This window comes from Passer domesticus, chromosome 13 (assembly GCF_036417665.1).
Source record: "Passer domesticus isolate bPasDom1 chromosome 13, bPasDom1.hap1, whole genome shotgun sequence".
Classification (NCBI taxonomy): domain Eukaryota; kingdom Metazoa; phylum Chordata; class Aves; order Passeriformes; family Passeridae; genus Passer; species Passer domesticus.
The window spans coordinates 19,264,843-19,283,176 of NC_087486.1; the positions used below are offsets into that span (position 1 = coordinate 19,264,843).

The 18,334-nt window shown below is 37.9% G+C and overlaps 2 protein-coding genes and 1 long non-coding RNA gene across 3 annotated transcripts in view; 1 reads left to right on the forward strand and 2 right to left on the reverse strand.

Moving 5' to 3' along the window:
• KCNIP1 (potassium voltage-gated channel interacting protein 1) overlaps positions 1–18,334 on the reverse strand; it is a 292,230-nt gene that overhangs the window by 258,551 nt on the left and 15,345 nt on the right. The window lies entirely within an intron of this gene.
• Positions 2,311–6,904, reverse strand: LOC135280418 (uncharacterized). The gene is made up of 2 exons (XR_010347371.1): positions 6,770–6,904; positions 2,311–3,073 (listed from the first exon to the last, which is right to left on the reverse strand). It is a non-coding gene; the product is annotated as an uncharacterized LOC135280418 (long non-coding RNA).
• On the forward strand, positions 6,966–16,627 carry KCNMB1 (potassium calcium-activated channel subfamily M regulatory beta subunit 1). The gene is made up of 4 exons (XM_064388283.1): positions 6,966–7,115; positions 12,668–12,835; positions 14,224–14,419; positions 15,909–16,627. The coding sequence occupies exons 2-4, from the start codon at positions 12,699–12,701 to the stop codon at positions 16,176–16,178; spliced, it is 603 nt and encodes a 200-aa protein (XP_064244353.1). The 5' UTR covers positions 6,966–7,115; positions 12,668–12,698; the 3' UTR covers positions 16,179–16,627.

The following is an 18,334-nucleotide window of genomic DNA, read 5'->3' on the forward strand; positions in this document are numbered from 1 at the left end:
AGCACTGCAAGTAAACCATGCCTGACTTGTTTAACTTTTTCTTAGCAGGCAGTCCTTGCTAGATGCAGATGAAACATTGATGCCCCATGCCAAGACAGTAATCTGAAATCCCCATTTAATTCCAAATCCCTTAGTCCCTGGGAACCACAAAGAGAAAACTAAACACAGCTACTTTCTAGTTTTTAAAGTGCAGGACTGCTCATCTGGGCATTTCTTCTGCCCCCATTGCCAAGCTGTCCTCATGCTCAGAAAGAGTCCTTTTTCACCAGCCACTGCCAGAAACATCAGGAAGAACAAAGCAGCTGGCAGTATCTTACTCCTGCACTGTTAAGGCTTTCCAAGGACGTGTATACAGATGAATGTGTTACTTGGTGCCAGGAAAAAGGACACAGCAAACAAAATTTTTCATTGCTGTTATTTCTGTTTTATTCAGATATATGATCCAATTGAGAAGATCAGATCAAAAACAACCACCAGGACAGGTTCAAATTCCCCTAGAAGTTCTACATCCTGCCCTGTGACTTTGAGTGCTGGGTCCACAGCTGATACATAACAAGAATGAATAAACAACTATATTTGTCTAGACACAAAAGAAAACAAAGCAAAAGAAAACAAAACAAAAAACCCCACACAAACAAGAAAACAAGCAAACAAAAAAAGCTCTCTTATGATAAAAGGGATGAGGAAGGTCTGTTCTCTCAGTTCCTGATAATAGCAAGGACTGCTGCCTGGAGCATCTTAAACCAGGCAAAACTGGCTTTGTGGTCTGAAGAAATGCCAAAGGTCCAAGGAGCATACGTGACAACACAGCTGAAAAGTTCAGTGCATAGAAGAGGAGCTTACTTCATCCTAAGCCCCCAGACCAAGATCACCAGCAGGCACTATGCAGTGCAATCAGGAGAAGCCAAAGGTGAGGACTATGGAAATTATTTCCCAGAACTCATTATAATAAAACCTGCCTTTCGGGGAAAGGTTATGAGTATGTATAGGCTCTTTTGCAATTAGCTTGAATATGTAACATCTTTATGTACAAAAACCAGGTAAATCACCATGGCAGGTGCACACATTTGTGGTGGAGCGATCCCTTGTGCACCCAGTGCTGAATAAACATACCTACTCAACAACCTTGCTGGTTGTGGAGTCTCTACTCTGCATGTCACTTAGTCCTATGCAACGAATACACTTTCTCATAGAGCGGGTACACGTAATTTGAACTCTAATTAGATAAAACTTGGGATCAAGAGAAAAAATTCTAAATTAAGGCAAATCAGTATTTTGTTTTACAAACAGGAGAGAACTCCTTTTTACACAGGGTAGCATCTGCCACTGCTCTCGAAACAGGAGCCAATTGTGGGATCTGCATCCTTGCTGCTGCCCCAAGGAATGACGGGGAGATGAGACAAAGCACAACAAATGACCCGCGGCTGGGGAAGCTGTGGGAACTACAGTGTTCCTCAGGAAAACTTGCCACTGCAAAATTGCCTGTTGACAGCTGCATCCCTTCCAGTCTCACTCATACAGGCCTCCTCCAGCTACTGTGCCTTGACTGTTAGAAGATGGGAACTGCCAGATCACAATCTATTTTTGTCTTACAGGCTTTAACTGAATGTTAAAAAAAGCTATAGTGATGAAAAGCCAAAATCTTGTGTGACCTGAAAGAACACAGCAAAGCTAACTGATCCCTTACTGTCTCTGCTCTCAGTTAACTAAAGTCATATCACCAAAGGAATCCTAGAACAGAATTTTCTCAGCAAGCAAGTTATAAGAATCAGTATTAAGACATGATTGTTTTCAGCTCCTACTTCCCAGGTTGTATCCTGCTGTTCTGGTTTCCAGAAGTCTGCCAGACCAGTTTTGCTGGTCTGAATAAAGAACAAATGTAACATTTGGAAAAGCATAAAACACAAAGAAAGTGCTAGGGTTTGCAGAACTATTTCTATATGGCATCTGGCTCTCTTTGCAAAATGTTTGACATGAAGTCTGCAGCTGAATAAAATTCAGTTTATTGTTCTATGGAAAGCCTCACATGAAGTTATTTTAAAAGAAGGCAATTATTAATTAGTCCTAATGAGGATACAATTTGCTTTCAGCAGATTTGTTTTATTGAAAACAGCAGAAACAATTGAGCTGAACAACAAAACAAGTTGTAATTAGAAGATGAATGTCCACCGGACCTAGAGCAACATATGTAGGTGACAGCTAATGACAAATTAATCTACATTTCCCATATTAAATTTTGATCATAACGTAGAGCATGGAAGAGGAATGGTATGTATTCTACCAGACTTGAACTTCTCAACCAAAAACTGATAGAGAAAAAATGCTCAGAGCTACTTTTATTCCTTGACAACTCTATTAAGAGCCACAACACATCTAGGAACTGCAGCAGCAGATCTGGGAGGGAATTACAAGACTGTTACCTCTCTGATGAGCTGAGGAGTCAAAAGCATTCAAAGAGTGAACTCAGTGCTATGTTTTGAGAGGATCTGGGTCAATGGACCACTGTTATAGACACAAATGCTAATTCCTGAACTGTTGAACACTACTGTCACCAAAAATCAGGGAGAAAATAAAACCCTCTAGCACTGTATTTGAAATTATAGAGAATCAGGCATTAGTTTATTTTCTGGCCAGGATGTGCCAAGGAAAATATTTCAAGCACACATTTTTTTGCAGGATTTCCCCCCAAACTTTATACAGTCAAAACCCATAGAGGTGCACTGTTTCAAAGTTCATTGGTCCAGAGTTGAGCAACCCCAGTATTCAGTTTCCCATTAGATTCAAATCTCCTCACCTCCGATGTTAATTAGGTCTTCATTCTTCGATTTTCTTATTAGTTTTTTCCAGACCAGATGTCTCCAATTCTTCCAGAGGTGGCATCTGTGAGTAGATATTTGTAGACAGTCTCTGATGTTCCATTCATGTTCCATTTATGACCTTTTATCTTTCTGGGTAACTTTGGGATAATTCCAGTCTGTCGGTATGTTAAGCTCATCTCCTTAGAGTGATTCTACATCTCTTGAAACAACTAAAGAAAATTCCTTTCCCCAAGGCAAAGTCAACTCAAGCCTAACTGGAGAGACAAAATAAAAATTTAAAAGTTATATTGTTTCCAACAATACATATTACACAACTGAGATATACCTTCAGACAAAATCAGACAACCCAAATTTCTTACTATGCTGAAAATTTGCTATTCAGGTTTGCCTGCTGCTATTGATATAGCTCAGCATGTAACAGTGAGATAGCACAAGTCACAGTGGCAGATAAAAGAAAGAGGACATGCTCTTTGTGCAATCCCCATGCCTCCCTTCTGTACTGTACTTCTGACTACAAACTGGGCAGACAACAGGGCAGAAACTCTCCAAAGCCAGTCAACTGGGTTATAGATGAGTAATGTGATTGGCTCTCACAATTAAGGGACGAATATTATGTGTATGTTGAGAGAAGTTTTATAGATGTATAGTTATGTTATTGTGATGTGTTCTCCCCACAGTCCTCTTTCCCTTCTCTTTGTATTGTTGTCACTGGATGGCCTTGGTAGCCGGGGCATTGGGGGAAAGGGCAGGCTTGTTACTAGGAGGTGCAGCATGGCAACACCTGGCCTCCAATGAAGTTGCAAGAAAGTGATCTCCACCAATGGATGGCAGAGAAGGAGTTGACTGACAAGACTTTGGGAAGGGCCAGGGTACAAAACAGGGAGCATCGATGTTGTAGATGAGCACATGATGGTTTAATTCCATGGTCTCAGCGCTGTAAATTTTTCCTTATTCAGTCTTTTGTTGTATTTTGTTAAGGTTTAATAAACCTTTGAAATTTTTAAAATGAGTGTCGTTTCCCACAATTGATCACCTCTCCCTTGCTAGGCAAAGGAGTTATTGCCTTGTGCCCATCTAATAAAGCAAGGATAAAGAATAATATTGTGTAATACTTCTAAATCCACAGTTCTAAGTTCACTTTGTGTTGTGAGTTTGTTTGGTTTTATGAGTTTTGTGGGTTGGGTTTTTTCGTGATAGTGGTTAGATTTTTTTTTAAAAACATTGAGGGCTGCTCTACCTGCAGTAACGTTATTAAGAACTGATTATACATACAAGATCCAGACTGAGAAAGCACATATGCACTTACTGTCTGAGTGAAAACCATGCCGCTTTTCTCTGACAGCAGTGTGTGCCCACAGACAGTTGGATGCAGCAAACAGTTAAGAATCCTCTTTAACTTCAGTCTCAAGACACAGTAATTATAGAGTTCTCAGTGACTTTGAAGAGGAATAACAGCAATTTTGCTTTACTGCAGGTATGACATGTCTAGGGGAGGCTCACCACAGAACAGTCTTCCACTACTTTCCACTCAGGGAGTCATCACAACTTCACAACCACCATGCTGTGAAGTTGGAAGCTAAACAAACCATTCAAAATTCATGGTAAAGTATCTGTGTAAAAATGTTCTGAGGACACTCTCAACCCTCATGCAATTGGTGAGTTAACAGCAAATCCAGCAGACAGTTTGTTAATGTAGCTACTTTAAAGGAAGCAGTCAGTCCTCAAATTTGCCTGTGTTTGATATAGGCATGCCAACATTTAGCACCTTGAGCTCTTGACTTGTATAATTTTCAGTATGTGACTGTTCTTTGTTCAAGAGCCACAGCTTCTTTTTGTGAAGGCCATTAAATATGACAATGTACTACACTATGAATATGTTTCAGTTAGGAAGGGGATGCTAATCACTTTGCAGGGTTCTCTGAAGACACAAACAACTGTGCTCATTTCACAGCTCAGTGATTCTTTAAAAGCATTAGAGAGTCCTGGAAATAAAATGACAATATTTATTACATTGTCTTTATCTTATAGCCAGTGAATTTTTCTTATGCCCTAATGTGAAAACAACCCTTATGGATGATCAACTTAAAATAACTGAATAAGGAGTTCTGAGCAACTGAAAGATACAGCTTCTTTATTTTTTTTCCCTTTCCCCCCCTTCTAACTGTTTTTTACATTAGAGTCAAAAAGGAGTTCAGAATTTGAAAAGTCACATAACCTCTGTTTGACTGCAGACATTATTTATATAATCTGACTCAGATTTCCAACAAGAACCCCCTGTTACACAGGGCAGCCTAATGTTGAACAGGTCACCTGCAAACACTGAGTAAGTTTGATTTTGTGACATCACAAGAAAAAATTGTTCAGTAGCATGTGGGGTCAAACCAGACTTTCTTGAAATTTCAGCATCCCATCAAAGTCAGATGGATTCCTTGGGAGGGTTAAACACCCTCTGGATGAATATGCCCCTGCAATAGCCAGCCATGAGGAGCAGAAGGGGCTGGAACAAAGCTCTCTGAGATATAGATGGTGCCCAAAGGACAACAGCGAGTACTCACTGCAGAGCAGTACATCAAATAAACACCAGAAGAACCTGTTCCGTGCCACTGTTGAAATGTTTATAGTCTCCTTATACTTTTGTTTACAAAGCAAAAGCTACAATCCTTGTATGCTTACGTTTTACACAATGTCTCTTTCAGAGCCATGTACCTTCTTTCACATGATTTTTCTTCTGTTATCACTCTACAGGGAAAATAAATCCCCAGAAATATATCTTATTTCCCTTTAATTTTTCAGATAGCTACTTGCAGTTCTGGAGGCTGGCAATTTTGAGTGCAGCTACTTCAGTAATTTACAGATATGGCAAGATTTTCCAAGTTGAGGCATTGCTCTTTTTTTAAAGACTTAGGGGAAACTATCACTGAAATGAAATATATTTTGGCCATTGGGGTTAAGGTGTACATGGAGAGGAGACAGAGGACAAACCTTGACTTTGAAGACTCATGAATTTCATTCAGCACAGCTTACCTTATATTTTACTTTGGACTCTGAATCACAGAACCCAAAAATCACTTACAATGAATTCCTCATTAAAAGCCTGACTATTCCTTGAGCCAGCAGAGACTGCCACCTTGAAATATCCAGTCTTGATTACTAAGCATTAAAAATTATAAAAACTCCATTCAACCAGATCATGTTTTATCCAGAAATAACTTTTATTCATATGACTCTTTTTTCCTAACTTCAAATGTCATTTTTAAAATTTATCTACATTACTTCTCAAGTATTATAAATTACTATGATCATAAGTCTTTCCAATCTAGATGATAGTAGCAGACTTCCTCTAATTTAGCTGTAAATTTCTATTAGACAGTTATCTAAATCCAGGTTAGCTTTGTGTGCTCTCTTCTGCATCTGTAATAATACTGAAGGAGATAAATCAGTTATCTTTAGACAGCATGAACATTCTGAGCTTGTCAACTTCAAATATTTTATCAAAGCAAGTTTAGAAGAACAGCTTAAATTGAAATAGCTAATTATGATATACCTACAGTGGGAAAGGAGGGGCAAATACCCTACCCTTCCTTGCAGTTCTCTCCTAATGATTCTACTAGATTAACTCGTTTAAATTCCTTTAGACTCCCAGTAACAGAGTTTCAAAAAAAAAAAAAATCTCTTTTCTGAAGCTCTGTGCTAGGAGTTATCTGTTTATATGTCCCAGAAATAGGCTTGGCTTTTTGGCTAGAGGAACATGCTAGACACTAATGCACCTATGGCATGATGGATGTTCTTATCTATAAGGCTCTGATATACAATCAGAATTGTAGTACCTGTTGCATCCAAACTCACTGAAAATAGTGGCAATAAAGCATTCCCACACAGCTGGTAATGGCTCAGGTTATTAAGAATCAATACCACTAGTCATCAATACAGTTCAATTCCTTAAATCTTACCCGAAAGATCTGTCAGATTTCTAAACTAGAAGAGTTGTACAAATGGAGTAGGCCCATAGTTTAACACAAATCCACCAGAATGCATTGTAAAGGAGCTCTAGCATATAAGAAAGCTCAGTCTTAGTATTGTGACTTCCTGGTTTCCAGCAATTAATTTCCAAAAGGACAGTGCTTTTCATACCTTACCATTTATGGTTACAAAAGGTTTTGTAAGAGGGGAATTAAGTTAGGAGTTCAGCCACAGCAAAGCAAACCCAGCGACGTACAGGAAAGGAAAAAAAAAAATAAAAAGTCTGTAATGTAACAGACTTTTTTCATCAGAGAAAGCAGCATTTAATCAAAAACTGTAAGTATATTTCTAAACAACTCTTTTTCCTTGGGAGCATATGATAGCTTTGTGTTTTTAAAAGTACAGTGTTTTGGGAAGCAAAAGGCTTTTTGTATCTGCAGCAGTATGGAGGACAGGGCAGATAGCTTTTCTGTAGCATGCAGACTTAGTTATCTTTTTTTGTAACTGGATGCAATCTGATCATTCTTCACAACTGTTAGCAAAGGTAACAATAATATTTTCATAAATTAAGAGCCTGTAGCTCATATAAGACCATAGTTCTTATTCATTTTAATGGTAAATGCACTTTTGCTCTCAGAAGTTTCATGGCTTTGGGTTTTCAGCATTACTCTGGAGGTGGTGTTTACCTACCCCTAAGTTAGAGAGAAACCAGGCACATGAACTCTTGAAGGCGTCTCAAAAATCTGGTCTTAAACTGGTTCCTTCTGTGCAGCCCTCTACAGCACAGAATGAAAGGAAAAAGTATTCAAGTACTCCAGAAAGATTTCAGAACAGCTGAACTAAGCAAGTAAGTTCTGTCTTCTTTTTTCTTTTTTTAAGAAAAAAAAAATGTTTAAAAGCTAATAGAATTAGTCCTAGACAACTGCGTATGTTTTTAGACAATTAAAAATCCAACTTCTTTAATTCACTCTAGTGGCACATCTGGTAAACAGTTCAGTAATAAAGCAAAATTATACAGCATATTTCATAAAATAAACATTGTATCATGTTACACAGACAAAATATTGCTGTTTTGGGTTTCCAACACAACTACATGAGATACTTTTCTGTGCACTTTTTCATTGAGGCTCAGCATCACCTCATTCTGTAACATACAGTATTTGTGGTCCCAGACACACAGAAAGCTTATTAAGTAATGAAAAAATTGGTGTTCCCCATTCACAGCACTTCCCCACTACAAGCAAGAAATGCCTGTAACTGCTAGAGACTGGGGAAAGGGAAAGAAAGTGCTAACAGAAATGCAGTTTTGACTACAGCCTGTTGTAAGTGGTGGAGATGAAAAAATGATGAGCGTAGGATTGAAACAGGAAGGAAGAATCAAGCAGTGTTGAAGTACCCATGGAAACACAGATAAGCAAGTGCCAATGATCAAACTAACTCTATCTAGAGAGAGTCCTAAGTATGTAAATATGAGTGCTGTTCCAGTAACATAACCAGTACAGAGCTCATATTTATAAATCTAAAACTTTTGCCTACTGGTTCTCACAAAAAGCATTTGGGCCAGTAAACTGTCCCTAAGTACTGTGCTCCTCTTACAAATCCAGCAAAGCTGGCAATTTTTATTTTGTCTATACAAGATGTTTTGAGAATAAAACAAGGTGGCTTAAGTTTGCATTTGACAGGGAAAACAAATGGCTGTTTTGCATGCAGAAGCAATACAGGCCAACAGGTACAGGCCTGTTTAAAAAGTCCTCATCACTTTAGAGATGTAGATGACTTCCATCACTCTTCTTGGTATGATGCTGTATTAGAACATAATGTTCATCTGAAAGCAATACATAAATATTCACTAAAGATTCACCATATAGTATGGGATAAATCAGCTCAAAGAAAAACCAAACCAAAAAACCACAACACTATCTCACTGTTAATATTGATTCCCAATTTAAATTCAGTAGAGGGATTCAGCAGCCTTTCTTCTGCAAGTGAGGTGAATTCATCAGTGCTACTCATACCTTACCAAAATTAAGAGCAGGTTAATAGCTTGAGGGAGAGGTCCCATCTGAGGTCACACCACTGGAAACTCCTCAAAAGATGAGAGAGGAGGAGGAGGTGGAGATTTCCTGCCAAGCATCAAATATTTTTCTAATTAAAATAGGGGACTATTCAAAACCTGAGCGGATGGCATCCCTAAGATCATCACTAGCACCTATGAATGCAATTATTATACATTGAAAATGCATAGCTAATGAACTGTATAATTTAACTGGATTGAAGAAGATTAGGCAGAGGGAACATTATCAAAACATTTGCAGTTTATACATTCCTAATAGGTATGGAACCACCACATAAAATCTGCAGTACAAAAATACATTTACATTTTCTCTTGAAGGCTGGACTAAGCCTTGCTTTCTACGCTTCAACATCTTCCAGTTCAATTTTACTCAGAGCTCCTGGGTAAATCAATTTTTCTGCAGTGTTTAATTTAAAAAGATTTAATGGTTTCATCAGAGGAAACACTAAACCAGCTATTTCAATGCTCCTTCTAATATACATAGAGCAAGGAGACAAGATACTTGTAATCAGAAAATAAATTAACCATTAAAACAATGAATAAATTCCAAGGAAATGTGGTTTTCTGTATGTATGCAACTTTGCTTTGTCTTGAGAGCCAGAAAATTAAGTATTTTCAGCAGTAGTACGTAGGAATGTTTATGTAAGAAAGAAAAAAAAAGCATATGGGTTTCCTTTGCAGCCCTGTGTTTCCTCTTAAATTCTTCTGTACATGCATGAAATAGTGTTACATGTTTTTCTGGTCTTCTACATTTGAAAGCAGAAAAAAATGCACCAGAAAATGTGTATTTCCATTTTAGGGACCACATTTACAACAGCAACACAACAATTATGTAAGCACCCCTGTTTTACATTGCCTGAAGACCTAGCTGGTTATTTTTTATGCTTATTTTTAGATTAATCTTCCTTGTTAATATTCTCTGCATAATGTACATGTCCTTATTCCCTTTGGGGTGAAGCAGTTATCTGAACTGGGTGAACATAGGCAAACAGCATCACTTAGCAGCCCTTGCAGAGAGCCAGGGTTAGGCAGTCTGTCTGGTGTAAGGATGAGGAACAATGCTGCATTTAACCTCTGGGCCACTTAAGAAAAATTTCCTATTAACACATACAAGTTCCTTTTGTGTCTTAAAGAGATGGTCTGCTAGTTTTAGATTATTAGGAGGAGGAGTTTAGTGGTACATCCACTGCATATGTGGCTGGCATTCAAGCAGACTTTTGAAGCAATTAGATTTCTTATTAATTCTTCGGTTAATAGTCCCACAGTTCTTGTTTTCCATGTAACAAGGGGGTTGATTCACCCATTGTTTCTCAATGTAAATGGGACAGCTCCATAAATATTATGGTTTATCAAAATTCAATACGTTAACAGCTCTAGGACACTAGAAGTTTTCCACAAGTCACAGTGGCAGTACCAGCCTTTCATTTTTTTCAATTTCTCACAGAAAATTAAAGATTAATCATTATTACTGTATGTAAGAATTTCTAATTAATTACACAAGTTTTCACTGATCTATCATTATCTCCCCACCATGGCATAAGGACCTGCTACTTCAGTACCATTTGGTCTCAGGGCCTGTGCTCCAGGCCTGATAATGTTCCCTTATTCCACTTCCCTCTGACCAAGCTGCACATTATGTAAAGGAGAGCCAGTTTAATAACAATTGGTATTAAGGTACTGTGTTGCACAGTATTCTGATATTTTAAGTACTTTGGAATTCTTTAAGTTTTTTTATTTCCGATTTTCCAAACTAAAACAAATGATGGCAGCTTTTAAGGAACAGTCACTGACACTTACTGTGCAAGTTTCCTTGCTGCACACACCTCTCCACATATTTACATGTGAATATGCAGGCGCAGCACAAGTCTGCTGGGAGCATTTGATACCAGATGTTCTACCTATAGCCCCACTAACCAAGCAAAACACAGTACAACCTTACTTAAGGGCATTAGCTCACCTTCTGTATTAAACTCAAACGACAGTAAACAAGGAAAGATCATCTATGGCAATTTTCAAATTGAGATGCTTCTTATAGTGCCAGTGAATTATATGTGATGATCAGAAAAACAACTCCTTTCAAAATGCTGTATGCAAAATTCACAGTGGATGTGGATGTTTTATTTAAAATGGACTTAAATATGAAAGTGGACACAATTCAGTATTCTAAAAATAACTCAGTTTCTAGGAACACCTAAAAACAGCCTTCCACTTTGGTATCAAATACTACCAACTTCAAAATATATTCTTAAAATCTGCAACTAACCACAAGTTCTGTTAAATGACCAAAGGTGTTTTACTGTTCACAGATTTTTTTTTTTTTTTAATTGCTAAGAGAACTAACATTCAGGTGTTATAGCAGTCTAAAAATAGCAAGATGTTAATTTTCAAATATCTTTTTCCTTTGGTCATTAAACAGTCAAAGTGAGGCACTTTTACCCGGAAAAACCAGAAATAGCAGGAAAGGAAAGAACATTCAGAATATATTTCCATTCATTCCTTTAAGAGCTGATGCTCATAGCTTTGAGAGCTATCTCATCTTTCACCAAATTCAGTATGGTCCCCTACTTGCAGTCACCACAGCTCTGCCAGCCTGTAGCAGCTGGAGAACATATGCTCACAGATAACCTGAAAAGCCTATTTGCCAACTTTGGTTTGTACTTATCTTACACTGTATATAAATCTAAGTCTGAACACAGGCGGATTTTCGCAGGAACTGTGCCATCCTGAAGGCCAGCCAGTAAGGATGAACACTAAAAAGTTGCACACACCTGAAGCTAAAATCCTGAAAAAGCACTGCCTAAGGCTGTGCACAACAGAAAGAAAAACTAATTTGGCATGCATGTCTTTTTTTTTCTCCTTTTGCTCTGCTTTCCTCACTTATCTCCAAAAACCCCACACAAATCTTGGCAGTCTTGTCATTTCCATAAAAACAGCTTTTGCCATGTTCTCATGAAAAAACAAAACCCCACACACCAGCAATCACAGCTGTCAGAGCAGCAGATACTGGAGATGAGTGAACTTGCAGTGAAAGTTCTGGACTATTTCTATAGAAATCTATACATCACTCCTAATTATTCAATGGCATACGGATTCATGGCAATAATTTTCAGGTTCTCTTCAACGAAACATTATGGGTCGTTAATGGTGGATCATTTAAAATGCTTTTTGTCAAAGTAGTGGAGGGGCTAATGCCAGTCAGTTCCGAGCTCAGGATCAGACAACTCTGGCCAAGAGTTAGTTCCCCATAGTTACACCAACACTCCTTGGACAGCAGATTTGGAGCACTTCTGAATTGACAAAGCCAAGCAAACATGCAGAAGTCAGAAATCTCAAATGCTAAATTTTTAATTATTTCAGTTCTTTTGAAATAAGACAACACCATTTCAAACTACTCCAGAAGAAAAGGCATACTGTAAAAAGGTTTCTACTCTGGGAAGGTTTCCCTTCATGCAGCCTTTAGCCTAACTCTAACTTCAGAGAAGCAGCAACATAAAACAGACTGAATTAGGTCTGAGGACAATTGGAATGTTAACAGAATTCTCCCCAGAAGTTATCAGGTTTTCCTACCTAGTCTCCTGGCTTACACACACACACACACACACACTTCTTAAGGTACTACACAATAAATTTAAAAAGTAAAAGAAGAGTCTAATGATAACAAAAAACACAGCAAGTTTGGTTGGATTTTTTTGAGTTCTAGTTTTTGCAAAAAATGGGGCTGTTCTGCCACTGATTATATTTCAGAAACTTGTTACATAACTACAATAACTGTCATATTTAACCTTTCTTTTCTGTATTCTATTTTACACCACAGAGAGGTTGTTCAAGTTTCACAACACTAAATCATGCTGGGAAAGAAGTTGGTGACTGCACAAAAACGAGGGGAGACAAGAGCCCTCTGCCTGGGACTGGGAATGGTTGCATGCTCCATGATGATGTACTTTTTTATTGGGATCACCATTGTACCATTTTACACTAAGAGGTAATAAGAGCCATTTGTTTATGAAACAAAGCTATTAGCATCATATACAATAATTAAAACAGTGATAAAATATACATAAGTACATTGTACAATAGACAAAGTGCTCTCAAAGAGCTCAAAAGGATTTAAAACAGAAGAGGAAAAAAGTGTGGCAAGAATTCATCAGGCACAAGTGAGCACAAAAAAGAGGAAATTATTCTCCTCAGGGATAAACAAAACAGACTAAATAAAACATTTGCTGTAGAATCAAAAAGCCAACCATGCTTATCAAAGCTTGACAATGAAAAGCCAAGTCTTACATAAATAGAAACAGTTAAAAAAGGCTCTTTCATGGGCAGGAGACAGTCTTGTTTAATAAAACTTGAGCAACAGAAGTCATGGTAAAATTGTTCACTCAAGAATCTGTATCTTCCAAATTAACCATCGTAAGAAACAAGCACCTTCAACAACCCAGGCTGCCACACCAAATATTACAGAACGTAATGAACACTGAAGGAGTTATGAATGCCCACCCTTTTATTTAGTTTTGCGAGTTCTACCTACACATAAAATCAATTTGCAAAATATCAAAATAACAAGACAAGGAGTGCAGCTCACTTGTTCATGTTTCAAGATGATGGCAGAGAAAGCAAGGACATCCACCTCATTCTTCTTGATAGAGCACCTTTAATCTCAAAACTATTAGAAATACATTCTCTTTAAAACAGAGTATTTCACATATTAATTTTTCTGCCTCCAGATTACATTACAAAAGATGCATGCATGTATCAAGAGTAGTTTCATATGAACTGGAGTGAGACTGTTTCTCAACTTTCTTTGACACCGAAGTGTGCTTCTGTGAGCAAAACTTAATGTGTTACCAATAACAGAAAAGTAACTCTTGAGTAAAAATTAACTTTTTCCAGAAAAAAACCTGCTACTTATTTATGCAAGATGCCCCTGTAATAAAGAAAAAGAGAAGTGGGGAAAACAGATCTGAGTTCTGAGGCTTATTGAATGAAATCTGTCAAAATATTTCTGAGATATGACATGCACTGCATTGCAGGTATTTTCTACCAAATTTTAAAATCCATAGCAATATTTCTTTCTTGAATAACATGAAGCTGGTTACAGATGGAGAGGTCAGAATCTAACTGAAAACCACAGAATGCCTAAAAAACAACAGCAAAACCAGCAAAACCAGCAAAAATGCTTTCCTGAACTTATTCGTTACAGCAGCCCTTTTCCAGGTGCAGCCACAGACTCAGGGTGGGCACAGTTCATCACAGCAGGATGAAGCAGCTATGAACTTCAGCCAAGCCAGCACGCACAGATGTATTTTAACATGCAACTTGCAACAGATGCTTCTGATGAGCTTCAAAGGAATACCTTTTGTTTTGTTTTTGTAGTGTTTGGACAACAGAAACTGTGTGCAAGGTACTCAAAGCCAACATCAAGGACAAAGTTTTCTGCCCAAATAGCAAAGGCTCAGAGGATGAGGAAATCTTTCCTTATCCCTGTCTACAGGTGTGGGTTAATCTGACGGCCTCAGGACAGGAAGTGATGCTCTACCAGACTGAAGATACATTGGAAAGAAATCCTAAGGTACTTGCAACATAGATTGCATACTCATTCTTTGCTACTATCTAACACCTTTGAGGAGAAGGGCTGATAGTTTTTAAACCAAGCAGCACAATAAAAGCAGGAGTCACTCATGTGTTACATGTTAAAGTCTGGGCTTAAACCAAGGCAATTTTAAAACATTCCAGAAATGACAGTTTTTAAATTTTCTTTTAAATATTACATTAAATATTAAGTTAATACTTTTAAAGGAATTACACCAATATGAATATACAACACCTATGAACATTTTAAAATATGTAAGTCTCCAGTTGAAGACCCATTGTAACAAATGGTTTATAAGCTGCGGCTTGCTCAGTTCCTTGTTGAATTAGCACGAGAGACATCAAGTTTAGAACCATCCAAAGTAAGAGCACAAATCCCAGTTTTACTTGTTTTTTTAGGTGTAAATTATGAAGCAGGGAATAAAGGAGAAAATTGCAAAATTATGCACATTTTAGACAGAAAGAAGAAACAAATAATTGAAAATTCAGATCTTGGATGCCCAAGACTGAAGTACTTTCAGAATTCACAACAAACATGCTCAGATTAAAAGTGCACAGCATTTATATAGATTAGAACTTCCCACAGTGCAAACCTAATAGCATAAAACACTTCAGCAGAAGAGCATTTTTCTAGCTAATGCCTGTCTTTGTAATGACTGTCTCAGGGAAAGCTACATGCAATGAAGGAGCAAACAGAAATTACCAACCATAGATGGAAATAAGAGCCTTGTTCACTGCAAAAGAAGGCAACTTCTTCATGTCCTATCTACTTGCATTAATGCAAGTAAAATTTTCATGTCAGGAACCATCCCTGCTTTTGCCTTGGCCATTCCAGTACATTCAAGCATTATTATATACACAAAACAGTACTGAAGGAAAAAAAGTTTATGAACAACAACAAAAACCAACAAAAAATTACTGCTTCAAAGTCTATTTCCACTGAAAACGAAATAACTCTGAATTATTACTACAAGTCAAAATAGTTTTGTTTAACAAAGACAAGCAGGAAGCCTCCAACAGCCATGTTTGTATTTTCCTACTAGTTACAACCAGAGGTGTGCAGTGAAACAACTTCATTCTTGTGCACACTGACAAGCCAGTGTGAATTTCTGCACAACACTTTCCCACTGTGACAGTGCCTAGAAGCTCTGTTAGGAACTAGAGTTTGGCACTGTAATAAAGAAGTGACAGTGTCGAGGACTGAAGGGGTTTTTGAGCATGTATGTTAGTGGTTTCCAACAATGTAACTCCAATCTGTAAATCTGCAGACTGGGGGCATAGACATACTGATGGAAAAAGGGAAGAATGGCATGGCAAATGGACATAATGAAACCAAGACAATCTCCAGGGATGCCAAACCACAGAAGGTTTTGTCAGTACTAGCATGACTTTTTCACTCAATCTGACTTAAGTAAAAACTTTTTATTGGAGTATTTGTCATAGTGAATCACCTTGATTTCTTATTTCAGTGCTCATATGTCCCAGAGAAGTTGGAGAACTCTAAAGAAGTTAAAGCACGAATAGAAACAATTGCAAGCAATTTCAAAAAATACCAGACTTTCCCGTGTTACTATGACCCAGGAGGAACACAGACCAACGCTATTTTAAGCAGACTTTATCCTGCAAAAGGTCTCCTCTTTGCTTTCCTCTGGCCTACACTCATGTTTACTGGTGGATGTCTGATTATTGTTCTGGTAAAAATTAGTCAGTATGTTTCTGTTCTTTCTGCTTGGCAGTAAAAAATACATATTTAGCATAGATTGTTGAGATTGTTGGAAGATATTAAGACACATTTGTTCTGCCTCTCTTATTGGCATTTTGTTACTCTTAATATACCAGATGTTGATTCAAGAGCAGGCATTGCAAAAAATTGAACAGCAACCTCTGTGGATGGCAATCCATTACAAAAGGACAAAATATAAAACTGATTCCCAGGAATGCCTGAAAATACCTCATAAGCACACAGACTTAGTAAGTCTATTGTTTCCTTGGGCTTTAGGAGGTAGAGCTGCTTTACAAAGCTACAATTCACTTTTACTACTAAACTCTTCTTCCATGTTTCAGATGGGGTGCTAATTTTCTGTCTGGTTGAAATCACTTGGTGCCACATCCATATACATCATCACTGGCAGACACACTCTTTATACCCTTATACACCAATACGGTATGTTCTCAAGGCATACTCATCTGTTGAGAAAAGTAGCTTTGTTATGGTGCAAAAAGGTGTATTTTTTATTATGGATCTCTCTGCTTTTGGGAAGGGAGAAAGCCCTTTAAAACAAAAATACACATACACAGATTTTACAAAATTTGCACTGTAATTATCTGACACCTATTGTATATAAAGAAATATATGCATAAATTACAGGGTATAGTAAAGAAGCCTATACTAAAAGTATGTTTTTCTATTTAACTCAAATCTTAGCCTTGCCTTATTTGAGACAAGTGTCCCACTCAAGGAAGGCTACCTGGCTGCCATTTGCATAGATTATAAAACTGATACAAAAAGGAAGTTATGATATAAAGAATGTAGTGTCCTGGTTCTAGACAAGACAGGTCTAATTTTTGCAGGAGCCAGGAGGGGGCATGGCCAGGATCCAGAGGTTATCCTGTAGCACTTCACCTCATTTTTTGGGAAATGGCTGCCTGCCAGCTCAGTTAGCACGGCAGAGGGTATTGTTGGGGGTGAGAACTCGGGTGCAAACCATTTCTCGTACACTCTTTTATTAGTATTGTTGCTGTTACTGTTCATTGTCTGTTCCCAGTAAATTGTTCTTATTGCAACCCATGATCTTTGCCTTTTGTGCCTCTAGTTCTTCTCTCCAGATCATCAAAGTGGGGAAGAGGAGAGGGGAGCGAGCAAGCAACTCGTGGTTTGCAGTGTTTCCGACTGAGGAATACCATTCTTAAACCACAACAAGTAAAATACATCTTAATAAATACAGCAAGCCAAAGTAACCACAGAAGTTTACATGCCTAGCACCAAGATATTTCACAAAAGAGATACATTTGTTTCCAGAGCCGAGACTTCTAGGAATGCTCTGATGCATGAAGAAAGACCTTTTCTGTTCTCTGAAAAGAACTGTTTGTCTCAGCCAAATTTCAAATTACCATTGGACACAGGTGGAACATGAGATACTTTCTGCCTACTGTATTTGACTGTTATCTGGTACAAAACTGGTGCAAGCTTTTTCACCACACGGTTGAACCAGTAAGAGCTATCATTCACAGGGAAGTTTCAGGGCTTAGATACAAATTTAATTACATTACAGTTTAATTATTTTCATTGATGTGGTACAATTCTGTATTATTTATTGTAAGAAAGGCTGACATATTAACCCAGCACATGAATTCTCCAACATTACTAACAAAACAATGTCAGAGTTTGCTTTTCACTATGATCAGCAAATGAAAGGAAGTGACTGCTAAATTTATTTTTTTTAAAAGCTAACTCCCAGAAATTAATATAGGAGAACTATGTCCACAAGGAGGAAAGTACATCCTCACACCATACTTTTGCGACACGCATCAGAAGTTGTGTTTATTTACAACTCAAATCTCTCTCATTCCAGAAAAGTTCAACTGGCACAGGTACAGCTGGTTTGCGTGACCAAATTGGATAGGAAAGGAAAAAGAACCTGCTTTGTTAGTTCATAAAAAGCTGAGGCAGAAGTGTAGTAAGTAGTTTTAAAGAGTCTCGAGATTGCAAATTAGAACTTGCTCATGACTGGACTCAGTCCGCCAAATTTGTAACCCATCACTTTGCTCCCCGCCCAGCTCAGCAGAGATCTATGAAGGCTGGATGTTGCTGGCAGACCCTGTGTCTCCACACATTCAGCAGTGACTTGGGTTTGAAGAGCAGAAATTCGTGATCTTGCTGAGCTCAGAACTCAGC

Excerpts from the sequence above, each read along its gene's own strand:
- KCNMB1 (XM_064388283.1), top strand. The coding sequence starts at position 12,699 with ATGCTGGGAAAGAAGTTGGTGACTGCACAAAAACGAGGGGAGACAAGA. Across the intron at positions 12,836-14,223 it reads GTACCATTTTACACTAAGAG|TGTTTGGACAACAGAAACTG; the intron begins GTAATAAGAGCC and ends TTGTTTTTGTAG. Across the intron at positions 14,420-15,908 it reads CATTGGAAAGAAATCCTAAG|TGCTCATATGTCCCAGAGAA; the intron begins GTACTTGCAACA and ends TTCTTATTTCAG.